The following is a 22,063-nucleotide window of genomic DNA, read 5'->3' as shown; positions in this document are numbered from 1 at the left end:
AAATTTTGTTTTTATTAGAATTCTATTTAATGTGAAGTTTCAAATTGAGAAAGAAGCCAGGAAAAAATACAAGGGGACTACCAAAACCTCACACAAACGAAAGAAACAAAAACAAACAGTTAAACTCGACCCCAGGTTCTTTCTGCGATAATAATATGCCTTGACCAACCTATTATTAGCGTAGGAGAGCCGCAAGGAAAAGATTGGTAAAAAGTAACACTTCCAAAACTATCCAATCAAGTACAATACCAAAAATTGTTAAGGAAGCATTTATTCGGCTTTTATTGGACATTGGACGATTCGTTAATCATTTAGGTGATATGTTATGATTAACACTTGCACCTTAAAAATCATTTGTAAAATTATTTTGAACAACAACAAGAAAAAAATACACTAAGCCATTCTCGACCCAGATCTCTTTGGGATAAAATTCCTAAAGAGCTCCGGGGACGAGAATGACACTGAACACGAGGCTTAAATAAAAAGGTGCAAAAAAGAGAGTTAATTGTTCTGTATAGCTATGGGGACGAGAATAGATTTTCACCAAGTTTTTAAAAAAGTTGCTAGCTTTTCAGTCCCGTTGCGCTCCTATTTTGTTCTCACTGACTGCTAAAACAATGCGACACTGCCACCTTCATTGTTGACAACCTTGTTTCCAGCGCATTTAGCCTACTTCGCAGAAAAAAAGAATAGATTGATTGTTATGCATTATTTGTTTTTTTAACCCACCGTCTGAACTGGTTGAAATCAGGTAACAACTTAAAAAATTTGTTTCACTTTGTTGAAATAACTCAAAGTGACATAAACTAGTTAAATCGTGTAAGCACTGTTTAAGCAGCAAGCAGTTGACAACCTCGACCTCAAGGCCTTTTTTATTTTTCTGACAATGTCAGACGACTACAAAGAAATTATTTAAAAAAAATCCTGGAGTCAAAGCTGAGCAGGTGACCAACTCTAATCTAACATGTCCAGAGAAAACTTTTATGACATAAATCTAAAGGCTCTAATGAGGAAATTTGATTCATAGCTTATTAAAAGAAAAGAGAATTTGTTGGTCGCATAACGCAACAACACGAATAAGTTTTAATTTTATTCGAAATAAAAATTCGATTTCAACAAGTATGTTATATCATACAGAAATTTTTTCGACACTTCAAAACACCTCAAAAAAATTATATTGAGGAAAGTATCCAGTATGGTTAGAGACATTTTTAGACATGATCTGACTCGAAATTTCATGCAAATTTCAAACCTGAGAAAAATAAAGTAACGAAACAAGAAAACGATAATTTTAGAAGAAAAATATGTGTTCTTTATTCTTTATCATTATAAAATCTATGTACCCTAAATAGAATAGATGACAAAGATTTCTGAAGCTTTAACAGTTAAAGTTTCTCTATCACCTCTACGACACGTGGAACTCGTTTATCCAGTTTATAAACAAAACATTAGTTTGTGTTTGAATTATCAAGTAATTAAGAACTATTGTTAGAATAATTACCACAAAATTTCATATAGGCCACGAGATGATATAATTACATATTGGCTCGTGTAACATTAACAGCAACTGCAGTACTAATAGCGAACATATATTTATGTATATAGCGAGTTCATTTCATGAACCAGTTTCTTCCTTTTTATGAAATTCGTTTCGTAAAAAGAAAGGAAATATTTTCAGTTTTATCGATAACACAGTGATTCGCGCGCTCGATTTATGATAGTACTTGTCTTTACCGCAAATCTCTGTATTCGGGTTACTGGCAACACCATTTCCCGTCGTTCAGGTTCTTACAACTTCTCTTGAAACAAGTACAGATTATTTGTTGCCGCTAAAGCTATGATGTTGTCAGTTGGATGCCAAGCTATGTGCAAAATCTTACGGTTAAAGTCCAAACATTCTACGCTAATTTCATCTTTCTTTCGTTTACCGGTAGTTGTGATTTTTTTCTGGCGAAGCTGTTGTTTTGGTCGGACATTTTCCCGCGTGGCTTCTAAGCACACGCCAGACTTGCTCTCTCGATTGAAGATTCGGAAAAAGTTATTATAGGAACCAGTAAGAATCGAGCTGTAATAAATGTAAGACGAAAGATTATATAAAATGAATGAATAAACACAAGCAAAAGTTTGTGTCTAGGATATTTTATGAAACATAGAGTTTTACCAACATACTAAAAAGGACAAGTATTATTAAAAAAAAACTGCTGACGTCATGCTTACCTGTCATCTCCACTCCAACAGCACTCGTATTTATCAAATATGCAATCATTTTCGTACAACGCGCAAAGTTTACTGCGCAGGTATTCATGCACCTGGAACGTTTCAATTGGTTTATTCTCCATATTTAGATCCCAGACCTTTACACTAAGGTAATCTCTAGTCAACATATATCTACCATTATGACTAAACTTCACATCTGCTATAGATGAAATAAGTTCAGAGAAGAAGGAACGATTGCTAGGATCTTCAGGCTCCTCGAATACTAAAAAAAACAAAACAAAAAAAACGCTACTGTGATTGAAATAAAAAACACACTAAACATCTACTTATCAACCCTACACTCTTACCAAACAATTTAAAATATGTAGTTCCATTTCGACTGGCACCTAAAAATTCTTTATCCCAACCTACCTGGAATATCAACTTCTTAAAAATAACTTACATTTGGCATATTTGTCACACAGGGCGTTATCTCTCATGTCACATAGTCTCACAGTTCCCTTGCTGCTGCTATATACAAACACATTGCAGTGTTGTGGATGAAATTCTGCAGCAGTGATGACTTCAGTTAATTCTTCCATATTGGCTGGTTTGATGTCAACAATATCTGTGAAAACAGTTAAAGAAAACAGTGTACTAAATAAAGGAAAATGTATCATCTTAAACTCCTCACTATTACGCCATCTATGCACATTTCTGTAAATCCTAGAATTGCAGTTATTAGCAAATATCAATCAAAGGGTAAATGTGAACCTATTACACAAGGCTTTGCGAATCTCGATTCATGATTGAAAAACTAAAAAGGAAACAAAACTACCAAAAACTACATGTCAAATAAGGGTAATTTAGGATTTGACACTGGTATAAATGAAAAGATACTGAAGCTTTGGTCAGTACGCTGTAAACTCCACAAGTTGATTCTCAGATCATCTGCAGACAAGTAGGTTTCATCATCACTGTTAACAGATATTGAATTTACATGGTACGTGTGGGCATTCGCATAAATCTTTCGAGGGCTCGCCTCAACCATTAAAGGTGTTGAATGTAGTTCAGGAATTTTTAAGTGTGTAATTTCACTATAATCCAAATCCTGAGTTCCATCAAGAGATTTCGTATTTAATGGACCATCTATTCTTAAATTTCTTTCAGATATTTTCCATAGTTTTACAGTTTTATCTAAAACAAAAATATATTTATCATGGGTAACTGTATTTTGAAAGAAACGGTGGTCAGTGTAAAGAAGTTATTAATATTGAGAAGCACAATCCAAAAGCTGTGAGCTTTATGTTATTAAACAATTTTTCAAATGTTCAAAATTTGTCAAAATACTTTAAACCGTTATATCAATCTAATGCTAACATCGTTGCTACCTTCAGAGCCTCATTGGCCAGATTTTACACAAAACCGTAGATTTTTTAGGTTTTTTAGTGTTTTTTACAAGATCCCAATTCGAGTCTCATAGATACTCAAAGAAAAAAACCAGTTTGTAAACATACAACGTAGGTGAATATTTCCTCCACTTTTCCATGAGATGCATATAAAAAATTACAGGAATTGTGTACTATGATATTTTGAGAGGTAATAAGGAAAATTAGGGAGTAGTTTTGAGTAGTAGATTTGAGGTGTGGAAATCCTGTGGTATATAAAAAATGGCAGTAAATTAAAATTAGTGGAAAAAGGTGCATAGTATAAAATTTAGCAGATAAAAACAAAACAAAAATCTAAGAAAATAAAATTTGATGATTCAATGACAATAGTTCCTGGACAAATAACTTTGGTTGCTATTTCACTATTAAAATTTTCTCAGGCACATAAACGTTTTTTATTCTTCCTTCTGTGGCATGAAGAAACACTTACCATTGGTTGACAACAGGAAGTGAGACTGATTTCTTCTTTTAAGCCATTTTATTCTATTTATTTTCTCATCAATATCTAAACTTTTTAAATAATCAAACTCTGGCTCGTGGCTCTGAAAGGTACTATATACATTGTATTCGCCATGTCGTGGTGAACTTTTCGGCTGAAAAGAAATGAAATTTACAAACAAACACACAATAAAAGTGAAAACTTTTTCAATATTAACAAGTATTATCAATTGAAATTTGTTGTTCATGAGAAAAGCTTTTACAAAACTAACTTTCATAATTTTTAATTTCCATAGTTATTGTCTCTTTTTCTTGTTTTGTCTATTTAGGCCAATTGATTTAATGTAAATTAATTTTTTTCTGCAACAAAACGCACATATAGCATTATTTACTTCTTTTTCTTCAACAGTCATTCCAAAATCTGCACGTTGTTGGAGATTTTGACAAAAATATATCGCATTTGCTATTTTTAGCATAAAAATTTTGTGCTGATTCAGCAAGACTCAGTTTTGGATGATGGACAGACAATGACTATTATTATAGAAACATCCCTGAGTCTATTCACATCATTGTTAAATAATGGACAATTTGCCTGATTTAGGCCAAGTGTTTTCCCAATTTATGTTTATAAAACCCATTGTATGCCTGTTGAAGTCTAGTCATATCTACATGATCTTGTAACTATTATAGTTTTCTCTTAGTTTTATAACTAATTCTTATTCGCTATATGCTGTTAGTTATGGTAGTTATTCCCTTTATGTTGTTTTTTATTCTTTAACCTTCATTCATATACATATGTTTTTTATGCTGGTTTAAGAACCGTTGTGATGTTGAAAGGATTTAGAAAATGTTAGGGCAGTTAAACATTAAAGTTAAAATTTCAGATGTTCCTTTTTGTTAAAACTATTTAAACTACTGACATTCTTTAAAGAAACGATATATAACTTACTGCATTATCTTTTTGAAAAATAACTATACGACCACCTTTGTCACCAGTGGCTAGCAATTCACCATTATGATTAAATTCAACTGTTGAAATGATATCAGCTAAATGCAATGAAAAATAATTTAATTCATGCACAGTGTTATTATGCAATCCTGTATTTGGTTGAAGATTCTGAGTGTGAAAAAAATATATGATTTTATGAACAAGGTTGTGACTGCGTTGAATAAATGAATAAATAAATGAATGAATGAATAAATAGTGTTTTTGATGCGATCGAAGGTATCTTTTAAAACAAGAAACATGTTACAGGTGAATTGGGGGTAAATAACATCTAGTTATTGAGTTAGAGAATTCAGAATCGTGAAATATTTTTACACAATTCTAGTCTTGGATCACATCTTATCTCATTTAAAATTTTTTTATTTTGGACTATCATTGATAAATACATCTTAGCCATTAAGAAAACACTAAAAACACTGGATTAACATAAATTTATTTAATTATGAATTAAATAGTATTACTTAACACAAATATATGAAAAACAAACCTAGCAATGATGCTAACTCATTTTAAATCTTTTATCATACATTGGTTATGAGCACACTCTTTTGAAACATAATAACAGGATACAAGCCACAAATGTCTAAAAGAACTTACCCTCAGTTATCTCCTCTTCACACGTTCCTTTAACTTGAGAGAAGCACCACTTAACAGTAGCATCATCGTTACCTGCAAGATTAACAAACCATTTAAAGTTACATCACATATACCATCCAAACTATAATAATAAAAGTCAGAGCCTTTAAGCTTCAATAAACAACACTTAACTGGGTGTCCAAGCTACAACAACTTTAATGTTACCTTTTTCACAATTTTAGGTGCTTTTCAAGTTTTTACTAAAAATTTTGCACTTTTAAGTGTTTCAAAGCATACAGAAACAATGCAATCATAAGGTATAATTTAAAAATTACCAAAATATGACAGTGCTAAAGATTTAAAACTATGGCAAGTAAATTATATAGAAAAGTGCAAACAACATTTTAATTTGAGGATGATGTGTTTTCAAAATACTCATGTTTTAAGGTTTTTTTTTGGTGAAGGTCCAGCGGACACTCTGCTTAATGTGAGGGTGTCTCAGTCCTGATAATGAAATAGTTTTTTTTACTTAAAATTGTGGGGATGCATCACAGCACAAACATTTAAAAACAATTATAAAAAAACGTAAATCATTACATTTTGTTTGCAAAGCTATTGTAGCGCAATTGTGAGATTAAATTCAATTTACAATGTTATAAAGACATGTTTTTCTACCAGTTGTTTTCCATATTAATTTGTTTTGATAAAAGTATCAGTATTGGTACAGGGGCTAATCCAGGCCAATTTTCTTGGGACATTTAACTTAGGCACCCAAAATAATAATAATAAAAAAAAATAGTCCAGATTTTGCTTATTTCTTCTTCTCTGAAAAGTTTCAGAATTTGGGTCAAACAATATAACAGGACTAACAATATAGAAATTACAGAAAAAAGTCAAAATAGTAACAAAATCCTTTGCCCCTGTACATGACACAGGTTTTTTGCTTGTTTTGGTGTAGGTAACTCAAACGTAGTATAAAGGGGAACTCCAGTAAAAATCACTTTTTTTTTATACGTACTCAGAAAAGCATAAGAAATAAAAAAAAACTTTATTTGTTTTTCTTATTTAAAATTATTGTACAAGCCTTGCATATTCAATTTTTTTCTCATAAAAAAACAGACAGCCGCGATTTCATTTAGGACTGGACCCAATTATAAATAATGACAACACATCATGCAGAAAGTTTAAGCGAGCGCAGAGAACGTTCATGTTAAGCCTATAGCTTACATTAAATCGCTTTTGTATGTAAAATACGTTTAAATCTTTAAAAAGTGGTTAGTTGCTTTGCGTTTCGATGTACCAATCGATTAGGGAAGTGTAAAGAAGTAAGTTTTCACAGAATCCCGTCTGAGAAAAAGAAAGAACTCAAAAATGGCCAAACAAAATACGTAGTGCAGGTGATCTACCAAGCAATCAAAGTTTTTATATTTGGTTAGCGCACTTTACAGATAGTTTTTTTAAAAGAGATCTCCAGGAAATAAACTTCCATATTAAAATATTGTCACTTTCTAAAAATGCCATTTCAGCTAGTGAACGCGATCAAAGATTCTCATTTCTTCTCACTTCATCATTTGTACTTATATCCACAGAACATAACCAAATAACGTTTTGTACATTTTTATAATAAATAAAAGAACATTATACCAATTTCCAATACAAACACAGACAAAAAAGTTTTCTAGTTTACACATGTATCTTTCGTAGCGCTCAAGTTTCTATTCTTTGTTTTTCAAAAAGAAGCTTTTTCGATGAAAGCACATGTTGAAAATTTTCAGGGGGTAAACGTACCAATTTTCTTCAATCTCTGTAACTGTTTAAGGCTGCATGTAATGCTGATAATGCAGTTTCTAAAACAGCTTTGTTAAAGCAACTACTTATAAGTCAGTACCTTCTGCAAAACATTTATGACCTTATTTACACAATATTCATACACCCGTTTTACCAACTTATCACAACCCGAACATTATTCGATCTTTTGATCACGCATTTGAATGGTCTTCCATTACGGAGAAAATTTCAACGTTACATAAAATTTGTTTGCATTTGTGCGCAAAAAAGCGCGTGCAGAGGGAAAATATTTCTGAATTCTGAAATAAAAATAAATTGGTTTGTAAAGTAAGAAAGTTTTTTTTACTGAAGCAAATGATAAAGTTTTTGATGAAAAGAATGTTAAAAAAAGCGATTAAATATATTTTTTATTTCTTTAAAAAGAAAATATTTTGCGAAGAACGTTACTTTGACACAGTAAAAGACACCTCGTCACTTTGAATCATTAATAATTTCTCCCTCTTGTGAGACACAAGAGGTTCGAAGTCGTGTGGCTGTAGCTTTGTAAAGTCTTGAAGAGAATTATCCGATGCTATGTTTTCTAAGTTACAATCTTCGTCATTATGAATGAACAATGTAAACAGTAAGTAAAGAAACTTTCGGAAGGTGTGCTGCTGAGCTCACAGATTTTCTGCACGATTTGACGTATGCTTATTTATTCAGACCTAGTTCTTTTGACTTTACGCGACCTTGCAAATTTATTTAAAATTGAAAATGTTTACAGACCCGATTAAGGTATAAATAAAGATTTTTAACGATTGTAAAAGGGTTATTCTGACATATTTATGTATTGTCTTATCAAAATAACATTTTTTTCAAATATTTTTTTTTTCACTGGAGTGCCCCTTTAAGTTCTAACTATATTCATGGCTGGGAATTTCAAGTAAAGTCATTAATGAAACTTTGTACCTACTTGTGGAAGAAACAATATTTTATGTATATAAACTAAATTACAAAATTTTGAATGGTGATAATCAGGCATGCAATAGCAAGCACACACCCTCCACACACATATAAATGGCTTAGGCGTGCTATTGATAGCATCTGCAAAATAACAAATTTTATAAGAAGTTAACCAGTGCAGCACACCCAAAAGCACACCTAAAATACTCAAGGCGTGCTTTTTGCTACACACATATCAAAATTTTCCTGAAAAGGCCTGGATAATAATAATAATGCTAGTAAAGAATTTGGACATTTTATAACGGCAGAATAGTAGTGATTGCTTCGATGGATGGTATTGTTGACTGTAAGGTTTTAAAAAAACATTACAGGAATTAAAAGGTGTAAAATGAAAATTAAAATTGGCTGATAAAGAGCAAAAATCTTTTGTTGGGCTTTGCATATTTTTTTTTAATAGAAGCACATCAGGCTTAATCAGGAAAATTTACTCCTGCATTTACAAAATCTTGCAAATTAATTTGGGTGAGTAGTCAAAGTTAAATATGTGTACACCCTTTTCTGGCATTTAACAGCATCCATACTTTAGATTTGACAGGAAAAAAGATTGTCACAAAATTAGGAGTGTAGAATTTTTAACTTGTAATGCATATGTAACTGCTTTTAGGAAAAATAAACATAATATGTATAACATATTTATAGCAGTTTCACTTTATATAAAGTCTTTGCAAATTTTAGCGTAATGTTTAGTTTGTTAAATGTGCTATATGTGTTTTGGTTATTTTGTAACTGGAGAATGTTTATAATTTATAATAAATATAACTACAAAATAATATGCAATGGAAAAACATTAGTTCAAATGCTTAAGTCAATATTAAAGTTTGAAGCACATTAACGCAGTTCTAAGAAATAGGATAATAGCTGAGTCATTAACTGCTCGTTCAGTTCCACAAAAAGTTTAGCTAGCCGAGTGATTTTAATTTCCGACTTGGTACTCTGAGTTTGTTTTTGTAACAAATCATTTTTTTATTTACTTAAAGCGCTAATATGGTTGGCTTTTGAAAAAAAAATAAAATACTTAAAAGATAATTTTTTTGTAAAAATAATGGAATATTATTTTAAGTAATAATTTCATGACCCATTACCAGTGTTGCCATTATTAGCTGCCATTCAACCTTCTGTAATTTATGTTATATACATATTATTATTGTTTGTTCCACAAGTAGTCACAAAGTTTAATGACTTGACTTAAAACAATTTGATACCCGGGTTGAAATTCTCTGGCATGAGCAATCTTTGAGCTTGTGCCACTTTTATGCGTATGCTAAAACAGCCACCCCAGTGCAGTTTACAGGGGCAAATCACCGGATACCATTGGTATAGTATCATGTGTTTGCAGGATACAAAGACTTGGACAGAGTGGCATATTAAACAATTGTTCTGTTCAGTGAAACAATTTTAGCATTTTTTTTATTTAATTCCTTGATTGTTGTGGTATGTTGCTTATATTTTTTGCCTAGTGTATTTATGCTTAACGTGCATGTCCATTGCTCTAGACGAAGCATTGGCATAAATCACACATTTTTTTCTTGTGGCGATATTAGAATAGTGGTATAATAGAGCGGTTCATAGGTAGGTTATTATCTCTGTCAATAACCAGGGTTGCTAAAGCTGGGTTTGTAGCCCGCAAAAAATTGTACATAAGCTGCACAATTTGAGTTTTATATCCTGCAAAGAATGCCTTTTTTTAGAAGAAAAAGGTATTAGATATACCGCAATACACCTTTACGATAACTCGGGAAAACTAACACTCTGTCCCAGAGGAGGTAAACATCACACTTTCATAAAAGTTTATTAAGGAGAAAACATGTTCTTTTGTGATAAATTTTCTTGCCGTGTTTTGTTTGTAAAGAAAAGTACAGTTGTATCTTATTATTATTAAAGTTTCCTGAAAATTTGAAAGGAATTGATATGAAGGAAGTTAAAAAACTGGAGAAAACACGCTTTCGTCTGTCACTCTCAAAAAAACATATTTTTTACCTCCTTTTTTCCGATATTGTAAAACGATGGAGAGCCATAGGAACGCATGTACAATTGAATTATCGTAAAGGTGTATTGCAGTATATAACTATCCTGCCCGCGGTTGTAGCTAGGAGGATTTTCTAACTACAGAGAAAACTTCTTTGCAGGTGTGATCCAGGAATACTTGCCATTTTTAAAACATAGCTAGCCATATCAGAAGCTGAAACAATGAACAATAAAAATCCAACAGTAAACTAAGATTGCATTGGCCTAACATCCCTTATTATCCAGTCAGGGAAAACAGCAAAATAGGACATCATAAACTAAATAGGCTAATCGCCAAATCAGGAGAGAGATTCCTATCCTAACTTGGCTATGCTTGGAGAAAAGAATACGGAAGGAGAAACAACTCTTTTAATTCTATTGAAACACTGCGTGAGGTTCTAGCAGGTGTCTGTATAGAAACTTAATTTGAAATTTTGGCGGTTGTGTGACTAAATTATTCGTGAATAACAATTCGCAACAATGATTGGTTATAAAAACAATTAGATAATTTGATAATATTATCAAAACAAGAAGCCATATTGAAATCGGTAAAATTTCTTTTGTTTTTATGTTAACATAATTAGCGAAGAAGCACATGCTCGACACATTTGTAAACAAAAAGAAAAAGTTTATATCTCGTTTTAAAACGACGTTCTGTTATAAGAAGTTATTTCTTTAGTTAGAATAAACATTAATCCAGCACACATTTTGTCGGCACTCGTCTGGCGCATATCTATCTATATTGTTTTTCATGATCAAAGTGGTATACTCAAGCCTGTAAAAATAGGTTAATATTACGGTCAAACGCTTTTTTTCAAACATATTGTTGAAGTTTTTAACAACAATGTTTACCGACTTATATTAGGCACACTTTCCATACAAATTTCACGTGCCTGGAAGGTGTTGCGTTCAGATTTCAACAGAAAAAAGTTAGCCCCTATTAAAGGAGAATATGGAATTTGATCATTTTTTTGCGAAAAAGACTCGGTCGAGCACCTCACGCACTGATTCTTTGGAAATTAAAAACAATAGAAAATTCAATACATTTAAAGCGTACAGAAATGAAGTTGTTTCTCCTTCCGTATTCTTTCCTCCAAGGGCTATGCTATCCTAATTAGGCTATGTAAATTTTTTAAAAGCAAAAAAATCACAGTTAACGCGTTATCCGCATCTTTATTTCACTCTCTTTATGCAGCTAAATTTCAAAACTTTGATATTTGAAAAAATCGTCGCATTTGTTCTGCAGAACTAAAAGATATTGACCAAAATCAGCAAAATATTTTGTGTATAGTCTAATTAACATTTATGATGGCATTCTCGCAGGAATTAAATATTTCGTCGACCCGTCGTTAGTTTTTGTTGAAATTTTGATGAGTAGGCGCAGCATTGGTAAGAATCAAAACAACAAGTAATATGGACGTGAATGTGCATATTTTTTTGCAAAAGTTAAAAATATGATTTCATATCCTAATTAGGCTATCAGCATGGCTTAATTAGGAATTGATAGCCTAATTAGGTTACATAACCTAATTTTTCTGTTTTCCCTGATTGTTAGCCAGTCAGGGTAAACACCTAATTAGGCGGCATGACCTAATTAGGCGAGTCGTTTAGTTAGGCGACGTGATGTAGTTTAATTAGGCTACACATAGTCTAACTAGGCGAACGAAAACTTTCTGTTGTAAATACGTCGAAATCATTGCGTTTCGCAATACAATACTTATGTGAATCAAATCCGTCCACTTTGCAGATAATTTTGACCAATTATCATCTTATTTGCATTGCGCATTGCTAACTTATGGCCCAAACCTCGTGTGGCACTATTTGATGTTTTAAATAATGGATTTCAGCCATTCACGCCGCAGGGAAAAAATAAATAAGGTGGACGAAAACGTCACCTGAATAGGCGACACTTAACCTAATTAGGTTATATACCACCTGAATAGGCGACACTTAACCTAATTAGGTTATATATTTCATTTTAATATAATTCTTAGTTGCGCGAACATATCAAGGCACGAGTGACAATTTTGGAATCATGGTCGCGTAGAATATCCATTCTGAACAAAGATTTTTTGCGATTTTTTCTTAGGAATGTGTGAAAAGCCATTAAATATTGTAATGTCTTACTAGGTTACATATGGCCTAACTAGGCTACAATGAGTCGCTTAAATAGGTGGTATGCCCTAATTAGCCTACCATTGCCTAAGTAAGTGTTTACCCTGACTGTTAGCTAGCCAAAAATACCCTGATTAAATAAACCTAGCTAACAACCCAAAGTTTTCTATATAGTAAATTCTGCCTGTTACACCAGTAGCAATCTTAGTACATTCTAGTTTAAAAGCGGTTGCTTCTTATGACACAGTTATTTATATTGCATAGCCATTATTTGCCCAAGTTATTTGTAGCTGTACGATTTACTCTACAACAAGAGCGCCCATACAACAAATGATCTAAATTGCCAGCTAGTTAGCCACGCTTACCAGATGACATATTAACAAACACGACCATAGACGTCAGAAAAAATATCCTCTTGCCAGTATTGACTGATTAACAGAAAAGTTTTTAAATGATTGGCGAGATATGTACGGATTACTCAGCGTTTCATTTTCTGGCTCCCCTAGTCGCCATCTTTAATTTTTAGGGAGTAAGCCCTCTGCATCTTGCCGCCAGCCGAAGATTACCAGACCAATGGATGCAAGTTATATCAGGCACGGCGGCGTTTTGGGTTAAATTGAGTACTAAGTTGTTGCTGTTTGTAACTAGTCACAAACAAATAAAGTAATTGAAACTTAAATTGTACTTATAAAATCAATTCATTAAAAAATGCAGTACTTGTCAGTTTCTCGACCAAACTATTTTTTTACACATTAAAAAACAACAGCATGGGGAATGATAAAAAACTTCAATTCGGGCAGCAGTTATTATTATTCGATATTTGTGAAATCGTTCATAGTATATTAATTTTGTAGAGAGAAATATAATCATTTTTCGTGTTATGGTTTGCATTAATTTCGTTAGGTATTGCTCCATAAGTATTGCCTACGATGGAGGGCAAATGTCCAAATTTAATAACACGGGTCCAGACCCCTAAGTATGTAAAGTGAAAGCATCACGGTTGAAGCGGAGCTGATTTATAAGAATCCAACACATCGGAAATTAGCTTAAATTTTTCACCCTGTTTGTTTTTGGTTTTGATCACTGTCAATATGGTGTCTGCATTAATATCAAGAGTTATTATGTAAGTTTTTTTCAATTATATTTTATTCCTTAGACAACCCATCAAATGGCTGCCTAGCTAGTAGTCACACAATCTAGGAAAATATAGGATTTAGAAGAAGTTATAATTTGATTTCATTTATATGGGAGGTGGATAGGAAATTAGATTTTTTGAAACCATATTAAAATTTTCACATCTTTGTCATCATAATATGTACACACTTTAATCCAATTTAAGTTATGGCTGTAGGCATCCACTCAACAAGAGTTCAAAGTTCAATTTATTATAGACTCTAGCTAGCTACATACACTAATTACAGTAGCTCTTATAGATTTTTATTTAGTTGAACTATAGCTAGACATGGCACACAAAAACTGCTAAAAATTTGAGACTCTGTTACAACAAAGGCATTATAATAGTACATCCACTTTTCCTGAAATGTGAAATGTGCTAATGCAGCAATAGCGCCAAGATTAGACATTTTGTACCACATCCTAATTTATCATGCTATTTTTTATTCTATTCTTATTATTCTTCTCAAATCTGGGGTCAACCTAGTGCTTCTGTTAAACGGATTTATACACTTCAAAACTGGCCTGTATGTTTATGTCTTTTGTAAATAGATACACATCTGCTAATATTCTCTATGCAAATCTTAATATACTTAAATTTTCTGAGACTGTACATATGAATAATGTTCTTCTTCTACTCAAGTTGTACCAAAAGACACTTCCTGAACCTATTTGCTCACATATGCTATAGACTTCACTCACCCCCGCACCACGTGAACACAATCTAATTGTCTTATAAAAAATACCTTCTCCCACACCAATCTATTTGGTACTAAATAAATTTATCATCAAGCTATTCTATCATGAAACTCCCTTCAAACACTTATGCTACACATTAAATTCTTAGTCTCACACTATGTAGATTCTAGTTATGTCTCTGTTTGTCCCTGTAAACTAATGTTTTTCTAGTCTTGTGCCTGTTTGCTTGCGTTCCACGGTATATATATATATATACCGTGGAACGCAAGCAAAAATATAAATAAATATATATATTTTTATGCCACCACCGTGATGATTGACATTAGGCTCAGTGAAAAATCAGATTTGTGCTACATCTGTCATTTTTAAAGTTTTACTGGGTAAAATTCTTTGGAGAAAGAATGTTTTTTGAAAATATTATTTAGAGTAGATGTGCTCATTTTCCTTGGGTATGTCCTATTTGTTACATTACAGGCTGATGTCAATGCATTTAGACTGACAACAATAGCATTTTTAAAATTAGCAAAGCCATAGCATTGGACTTTAAAGTTTAAGACTAAATAACTTGAAAACAGGTGGAAATAACTGACCTTATCTCCTGCATGGTTTACTAGATGCCACCTGGGACCAATATGGGATCAATTTCTGAAGACCAATCCATTTGCCTTTGAATAGACAATTTACTTACTTTTGATAGCCTTTCAAGTGGTGCTTTAAGATATTCATCCAAAATGACCGTCTTCAAGGACCTTGCATGTGACCTTATAAAAGAACAAGGCGGCACACACAAGTCGTATCTTACAACACACCCAACCATATGTAAAAGTGAGTTTGAATCTGGCTTTGTTTTTGCTGTGAGCCCTGTGATTAGGTTTTCATCTGGAATTTAGGCAGAAAACTATCCAGCATCACATTTGTGACCATTTTTTTCTTTTGGTAAGCAAAAGAACAATCTCAGGCTCTAAAAGTTGCTAGGTAAGGTGCGGTTTTAAGGTGATAATTATTAGGTGATAATAACAATTCCCACTCAGAAGTGGCTTAATATTTGAAACCAAGCCTTAAATGATTTTCCAAAAATAGATAATTCTGTATCACTCGCACGTTCTTGTAAGTGACTATAGTTGTATTTTCTGAGGCTATCCCCACAGATGTATTTACCTTTGATTTTTCATATAAAGTACCACTGAATCAATTTAATTTGCTTAATGAGGTTAGCCGTGGTTGGACACCACAGCTGTGAACAATATTCAGTTTGAGGTAACACAATGCTTTTCCATAGGGCTAACATCACTTTCTGTGATCTGGTACATAATATCCAGACTGACCAACTTTTTCCCTGTATCTATTACATTTTTTATGTTTTTATGTTTTTATTTTAAACAAGTTATCATTTCTCATCAGTTAGCCAAGATCTCTGGTATTATTTTTTTTCTATGAAGTGATCCTGAACATGTTAGAAAGCTTGTACATATTTTCAAGGTATCATCAGGACTGTACCTGAGAACTTCAGATTTCTTGTCATTAGATACCATGTTAGAGTATTCAGCCCATTCATATATTTATGTTGATATCTCCTTTTAGTTTGGAGACATCATGAACATTTACAACAGCTCTGCTGACTTTACTGTCACCAGCAAAACATTTTAGGTTACTGTGTTTGATATCTTTATTAACATCACCAATAAGGATCAGAGAAATCAGCAGTCCCAGGACTCTGGTACTGATTTTTATCCGTCCACTGCTACTGATTGAGTGCGACCGACCAAGAAGCTATTTAACCACAGGAACAGTTTGCCAGAGATGCCCAGGCTCTTTATTTTATTCAGCCCACCATCAAAAATAACTTTGTCAAAAGCTTTGGCGAAATCTAAGTAATTTACATTACTTTTATATATTTCAGGTTAGTGTTTGGAACCTTATATCCAGCATATAGATCATATAAAGCTATAAAAAATAAAGATGTGAAAGAATATGTAAGTGATTAACAGAATATTTACAATACTTCATTAGAATCTTTCAGACCTAATATAGGAGTTGCCAGAAAAATTTTTGAGGCTTATTAACAGTGGAGAAATCTTTTTTTGTAAACATTCTGTTTGTTTACAATATCTTAGTATGCAATTAGTTTGGTTGTTGGTATAAATTTTTTATTTGTGTTGCAACTCTTCCCAAGTGCAGCATGAGTATCTTGGACTGCTACTATGTGGTAACTGACTCTTTTAATCTCCATGTAATGATGTTATTTTATTTGTTTACTATCTAGGTAAAGTGGATGATGTACTGGATAATATTTGCATTATTTATTACATGCGAAACATTTGCAGACATCTTTATTTCATGGTGAGACATTATTTTTTATTTCATTTGTTGTAAAGTTGAAACATTTTCATCCTGCTTAAGCTAGTGGTAAGTTTATATAGATCACATATGCACCATAAGGATCTTGATATTGATTGTCATATCGTTTGTGTGAACTTGTGGATGAGTATATTATTTGTAAATACTTATGTTTTAGGCTCCCACTGTATTATGAAATAAAAATAGTTTTCATTATTTGGTTGCTATCTCCTGCAACAAAGGTATCAGATTTAGTATACTTAATTTACATGTGTACCTTATTTATGTTTTTTACCTGTGTACCTTAATTTTTATTTTCTTCACAGCAATAATGTTTTGTAACAGACAACACTTGTCAATGCCACATTACATTGTCATTAAATGCCTAATAAAAAATATGGATCTAAGGATCAAAATGATTATATTTAAATTCCTAATGACATAAAATAGAAAAAGTACATAAAGTATTTATTCTAAAATTTTAAGTACAAAGTAAGTAACAGTAAATAAATGAAATATTGTCTCACAGATGTCTTATCACAATTGTTTTTCTATCTATTGAACACCTTTATAGTGCTTTTTAATGTTTTTACTTCCTTGCATCTGTTTTTTTGTATCTTGTTTGTGGCAACAGTGTGTATAACAACACTTCTCATAAACTACCTGGTTGCATGCACCATGTTAAATGCCATTGATATAAGCAGAGACTGTCAAGTGGATGGAGCATACAGCATTGTGTTTAAGCATTGTTTTGATTATTTTTTAGGGTTCAAGTATTCTTTATAGAAAGTTTGTCCATCCACGCTTATTAAAGCATGAACGGGTAAGTTGTTATGATCTAAATTCTAATTTAGCAAGTGTACAAGGTGTAATGTAAATAGATCACTTGAATGAATACAAGAAGTGTGTAGCTACTAATTAAAAGTAGCGTTTTGGTGTAAAGGTGTTATTTTGTTCCTTAAATAGTTAGATAATTTCACTATTTTTTTTTATATGGCATATGGAGTGATAAACTTGATAATAAATTAATTAAGAAAGACATTTCAATGCAAATTGCATAAAATAAAGGCAAACACCCCATTGTATTAGAAACAGTGCCCTATATGTTTAGCTCGGATTGTAGCCTGCTTGTTAATTTGACAGGATTGGTAAAATGGGAGGAGGAGAGGTACATATGTTGGTATGGCAACATTATTCCTCAGAATAACTATTTTTCAAGATATTCAATTTATTGAATGGCCAGAGTTTAAAATTTTGATTTACAAGAAATCACAAGAAGATTTAAATTTTAATGTTAAAATACATATTGCATGTATTTTTAACCATTATTAAGAAATTTTATGATGACATCACATAAAAAATTTAAATATCAGCCAACTTTTCACGTTGATTTATTCCAAATGTCTGCAGCTGTGCTTAATTTAAAGGCCAAAACATTGCTCGGCCAAAAGTCATAAGATCCCTACACTTATGGAACCTTGTCGAAACAGAATGTGAGCTAAAAGAGAACTTAAGTCTAAAAAACATGTACATTCAGTAGCTGATCGTCTTCAGTTATATTAATTAATTACAGTGCTCAAACAAAAAAAATTATAAGCTTTTCCCTGTACACAGTCGTATAACATTTTATTTAGTGTAACTATTTTGCAGTTTTTTATATCATTTTTCACATCAGGTTTTCAGCACGACAATTTTTTTATCAGTATGATCCTGTAAACTTATAATAATAAATAAGTAAACTTATTCTACCTTTGTGTCTTATTTACAGGCCATTGATAAGTATATATCAAAAGCTCAAAAAAACAGTTATGCAACATTGATGGACGTTGGACGAAAAGGTCTAAACGTTGCGACAGATACATTAGTCAAAACAGCCGTGACGGTAAGGTGTTTTTTTTTGTTAAACCGAAGTTTAATATCTTTAATGACATGACCTGAGTAATAGACATTTTCTTGCGACTATAAATCATATCTTACAATGTTTCTCTTTGTCTCTCTCAGAATATGAAAAAGTTTTTGACCAGTGTGTATTCGATGCCGTTGTTTTTGTTGTTGTATTTGCTACGGTATATTATGTGTCATTTACCTGCTGCTTATTGTTTTGAATCTTTATTTTAATTCCGTTTTTTCCCTATCAGGGTCAATATCAGTTTATTCAAACAATGAAAAAATACAACAGTATGCAAGAACTACGCACTACTGGTGATGACGTTGATGCTGGCCAATCAAAGCGTTCGACATGGTATGGTGACAAGAATAGAGCTAGTGATCGTAATTACAATCCAGAAAATGATGTTGAGGTTCTACAAAGACAATACAGACCTCAATCGAGAGAAGGTTTTATTCGAGAAGAGGACATCTTTGAACGAAATGAAATACAGCGTAGTCAATCAGATCTGTAAGTCTGCTGTGCTATTCACTTGTGTTCTTGCCATATTAATTTTTGTGGAACTATTTTTTTTTTAATCAGTGATGATTTTAACGTTTATTCTACAAAGTTTTCAATTTTCAAATCAAAAACATTAGATGTACTGAGACATATGAGTTAATGGTATTAAGATATAGGATGCATTTATTGTTAAAATGTCATATTACTTAAAGTACCCCAGTATTGAAATTGTTTTTTCTTTGATCGAAACGTTTTTATTTTCTCTAATGTAGGAATTTGTCACACGATGCTTTCAGTAGCGACCGACCAAAAAGTGATCCCATCATCAGTGACAGAGTAAATGACGTAGATATTAGCGACGACGTAAATATTAGAGACACTAGGCCAGCTTCTTCTGAACCTGTTGATTACAACTACACATATGCTGCCAGTACTTTACCGAGATCGAGAAAACAAAAGAAACCGATATATGAGGTTTGTAAAACTTAGTGTGAAAGAAGTCTTGTTTTATTTTACGTAGTAGTAAACTTTGTAAGTAGTAAACTTTGAAATATAATAGGAAGGACAATGCACAGGACTACTGGCGTAAGCTTTTTAATTATAAACTGATATGAAGTAGGAGAGCCCCACCAACGTTATGGCTACCCTAGAAAAGTTTTGAAATAATATCTAGTTAGCTAGAGTGCTATTCAAATTTTAAAACTTTTATTGTGCTAGAATGTAGAGAATAGCCACCCCCTCCCTGTGTCAACATTGAATACAAAGCTTATTTTCACACAGAAACCTTGCTGGTACAGCAGAAGCTTGCCCCTTAATCCTTAATACTATACCTTTCCCCTTAATCTCTAATACTACCTTTCATACACACACGCACACCCTCCCACACACATGTTCCTTAAATCGTTGTATCTCGGTGTAGGAACTAAGTATGACGGTATGACAGTCTATGCATTGCGTTCACACTCTTTTTTTCATAGACAATGCCAGCAAACAGAACATCTAGGCCTCGTCGTACTAACGCTGACAAAAAGACATACTGACTTCACACCTAACTGGTATGTTACTGACGCATTGTTCGGCTGGCATCGATCCTCTGTACTTTTTTTAGTTTCATGGATTATTCAAACATGTACAGTTTTTAACAGAAATAATCCTGGAAACTTTTCCTGGTAATCTTAATAGAAAGATGTGCTTTAGTAGTGTATATTATTATTAATAAGTAGAGTTTATTCTTGTTGTTAACTGAGGTCCTATATTGTTTGTCGTATGACATGTGGCGGTCACAAAATATATTTTAAGCGAGAGAAAAAAATTATAATTGTTTTCTTCGCCATAGTAGGATTATTATATAAAAGAACATATGAAATTTACAATAAAATTCACGAAGCTTTTCGTAAATAAAACTTTACATCTCCTAATTTTATAACTTATTAATCTAATTAAATCTTCTGTCTGAGAATCTGTTTTCTGGGACTTATACTTTGCTTCCTTAAATATCTTCAAACTTTGCTAAGTTACCCTTGTCAATAATTTAAATTCTGCTAAAATCTCCTAAACTTTTGTATTTTTTCCCCGCTTATTGAAAAAATATCCTAAAAGACAGTTAAATCCTTCTAAATTCTTCTAAATCTCCTAAAAAAGTTACTTGTAAAATGAGTGGGAACCCTGTACTATAATAACTAAAAACTATAATTTGCTAAATAATCACTATAATGATTAAAAATGTTCATAACTTGATATATATTTTCCTGCAAGCCTCGAAAACCCATGAAAAGGACGTATATATTTTTTCTTATGTAAACTTGTTTTCTATCTTTATTCCAGACTTTGGGATATGATTACGATTCGGCAGATGGCGGTTTATATTTGGGTGGTAGAAGTGCGCTAACGGAAAATTACAGAAGAAGATACGGTTTACGATCATCCACAAGTAAAACCTACTAATCAGTCATGTTGAGCAGTGTAGATAATTATAATCACAACAACACGAGTACCAAGACGCTGGCTACTTCGTGTTGTCGTGAGCACCAAGAGTTAAACTCTTCTAAGCAAGTTAGTTTTAGTTTTTTGTTTATTTTGAAAAAAAGATAACGCACCTAGATAGTTTTTTTATTATTATCACAATGGGTGTGGTTTTGTATAACCATGGGTTTTTTTTAACTTGTTTCAACGTTAAATTTATTCAAGATTTGTAAGCCTATTGATATATGGTAAGGGAAATATTTGCTTTGTTTGTTTGTTGTAATTATCACATGCACCTTTTTTAATTTATTTTTATTAAATAAATGAGTAAACGCCGGTACTACGTTGAATTTATATGTGCAATAGCCGACAATTCGTAGTATAACCACCTTTTTTTGTCAAGCGCGTAGTTGAGTATTATTTGTCGCTTAAATTTCAAATATGATGATATATTCCTCATTGCCATTTATATGACTCTCAATTTCAGTTACTGTCCTATTTCGCTTCGGTATGCTATTAACATGACTCTGCTTCTACTACGTTAACATTTTAGTCTACGTTAACATTTTAGTCTACGTTAACATTTTAGTCTACGTTAACATTTTAGTCTTTTAAATAACACAGTCTACCTCCTAGTTCATATTTATACAAGTGAAAAGAAACTGGGACCTAGATTACTTTTCTTTTAATAACGCTCTTTGTTTGTATGCGTTCAAATTTTTTTTGTAAAAAAATTAAAATCACGTAATGTTTTTTCTCTTTGTTATTCCTGTGTAAAATATCTTGCTGTTTGTTTGGTGTTAAGGTTAAATGAAACTCTTTTTATAAAGCAACCATCTTATCTTGTGCCGCCTTAGTACTTAAAACAAGTGGTAAGGACAAAGTTAAATCATCTCCAATATTTCTAACTGTCTGGTCACATGCTAAAAG

General features: G+C 32.3%; 2 protein-coding genes across 3 annotated transcripts; one reads left to right on the top strand and one right to left on the bottom strand.

Moving 5' to 3' along the window:
* Positions 1–1,077: 1,077 nt before the first annotated feature.
* On the bottom strand, positions 1,078–13,135 carry LOC130645377 (serine/threonine-protein phosphatase 2A 55 kDa regulatory subunit B alpha isoform-like). The gene is made up of 8 exons (XM_057451353.1): positions 12,939–13,135; positions 5,686–5,757; positions 5,032–5,129; positions 4,075–4,237; positions 3,097–3,393; positions 2,660–2,824; positions 2,218–2,479; positions 1,078–2,065 (listed from the first exon to the last, which is right to left on the bottom strand). Exons 1-8 carry the CDS (start codon positions 12,964–12,966, stop codon positions 1,789–1,791), a joined length of 1,362 nt encoding a protein of 453 aa, XP_057307336.1. The 5' UTR covers positions 12,967–13,135; the 3' UTR covers positions 1,078–1,788.
* A 404-nt stretch (positions 13,136–13,539) lies between these two features.
* Positions 13,540–21,826, top strand: LOC130645378 (receptor expression-enhancing protein 1-like). Of its 2 annotated transcripts, XM_057451355.1 has the most exons (10): positions 13,540–13,696; positions 16,346–16,418; positions 16,709–16,785; positions 16,961–17,024; positions 17,549–17,605; positions 18,551–18,664; positions 18,921–19,180; positions 19,444–19,645; positions 20,149–20,226; positions 20,996–21,826. In XM_057451355.1, the coding sequence occupies exons 1-9, from the start codon at positions 13,665–13,667 to the stop codon at positions 20,209–20,211; spliced, it is 942 nt and encodes a 313-aa protein (XP_057307338.1). In that variant the 5' UTR covers positions 13,540–13,664; the 3' UTR covers positions 20,212–20,226; positions 20,996–21,826. The 2 variants fall into 2 exon arrangements, with proteins under 2 accessions (XP_057307338.1, XP_057307337.1); XM_057451354.1 differs by lacking the exon at positions 20,149–20,226.
* The last annotated feature ends 237 nt before the right edge of the window (positions 21,827–22,063 follow it).

Source organism: Hydractinia symbiolongicarpus, chromosome 5, assembly GCF_029227915.1.
Source record: "Hydractinia symbiolongicarpus strain clone_291-10 chromosome 5, HSymV2.1, whole genome shotgun sequence".
NCBI lineage: Eukaryota > Metazoa > Cnidaria > Hydrozoa > Anthoathecata > Hydractiniidae > Hydractinia > Hydractinia symbiolongicarpus.
The sequence above is the reverse complement of the archived record's forward strand: the minus strand, read 5'-3'. Positions and strand labels throughout refer to the sequence as shown.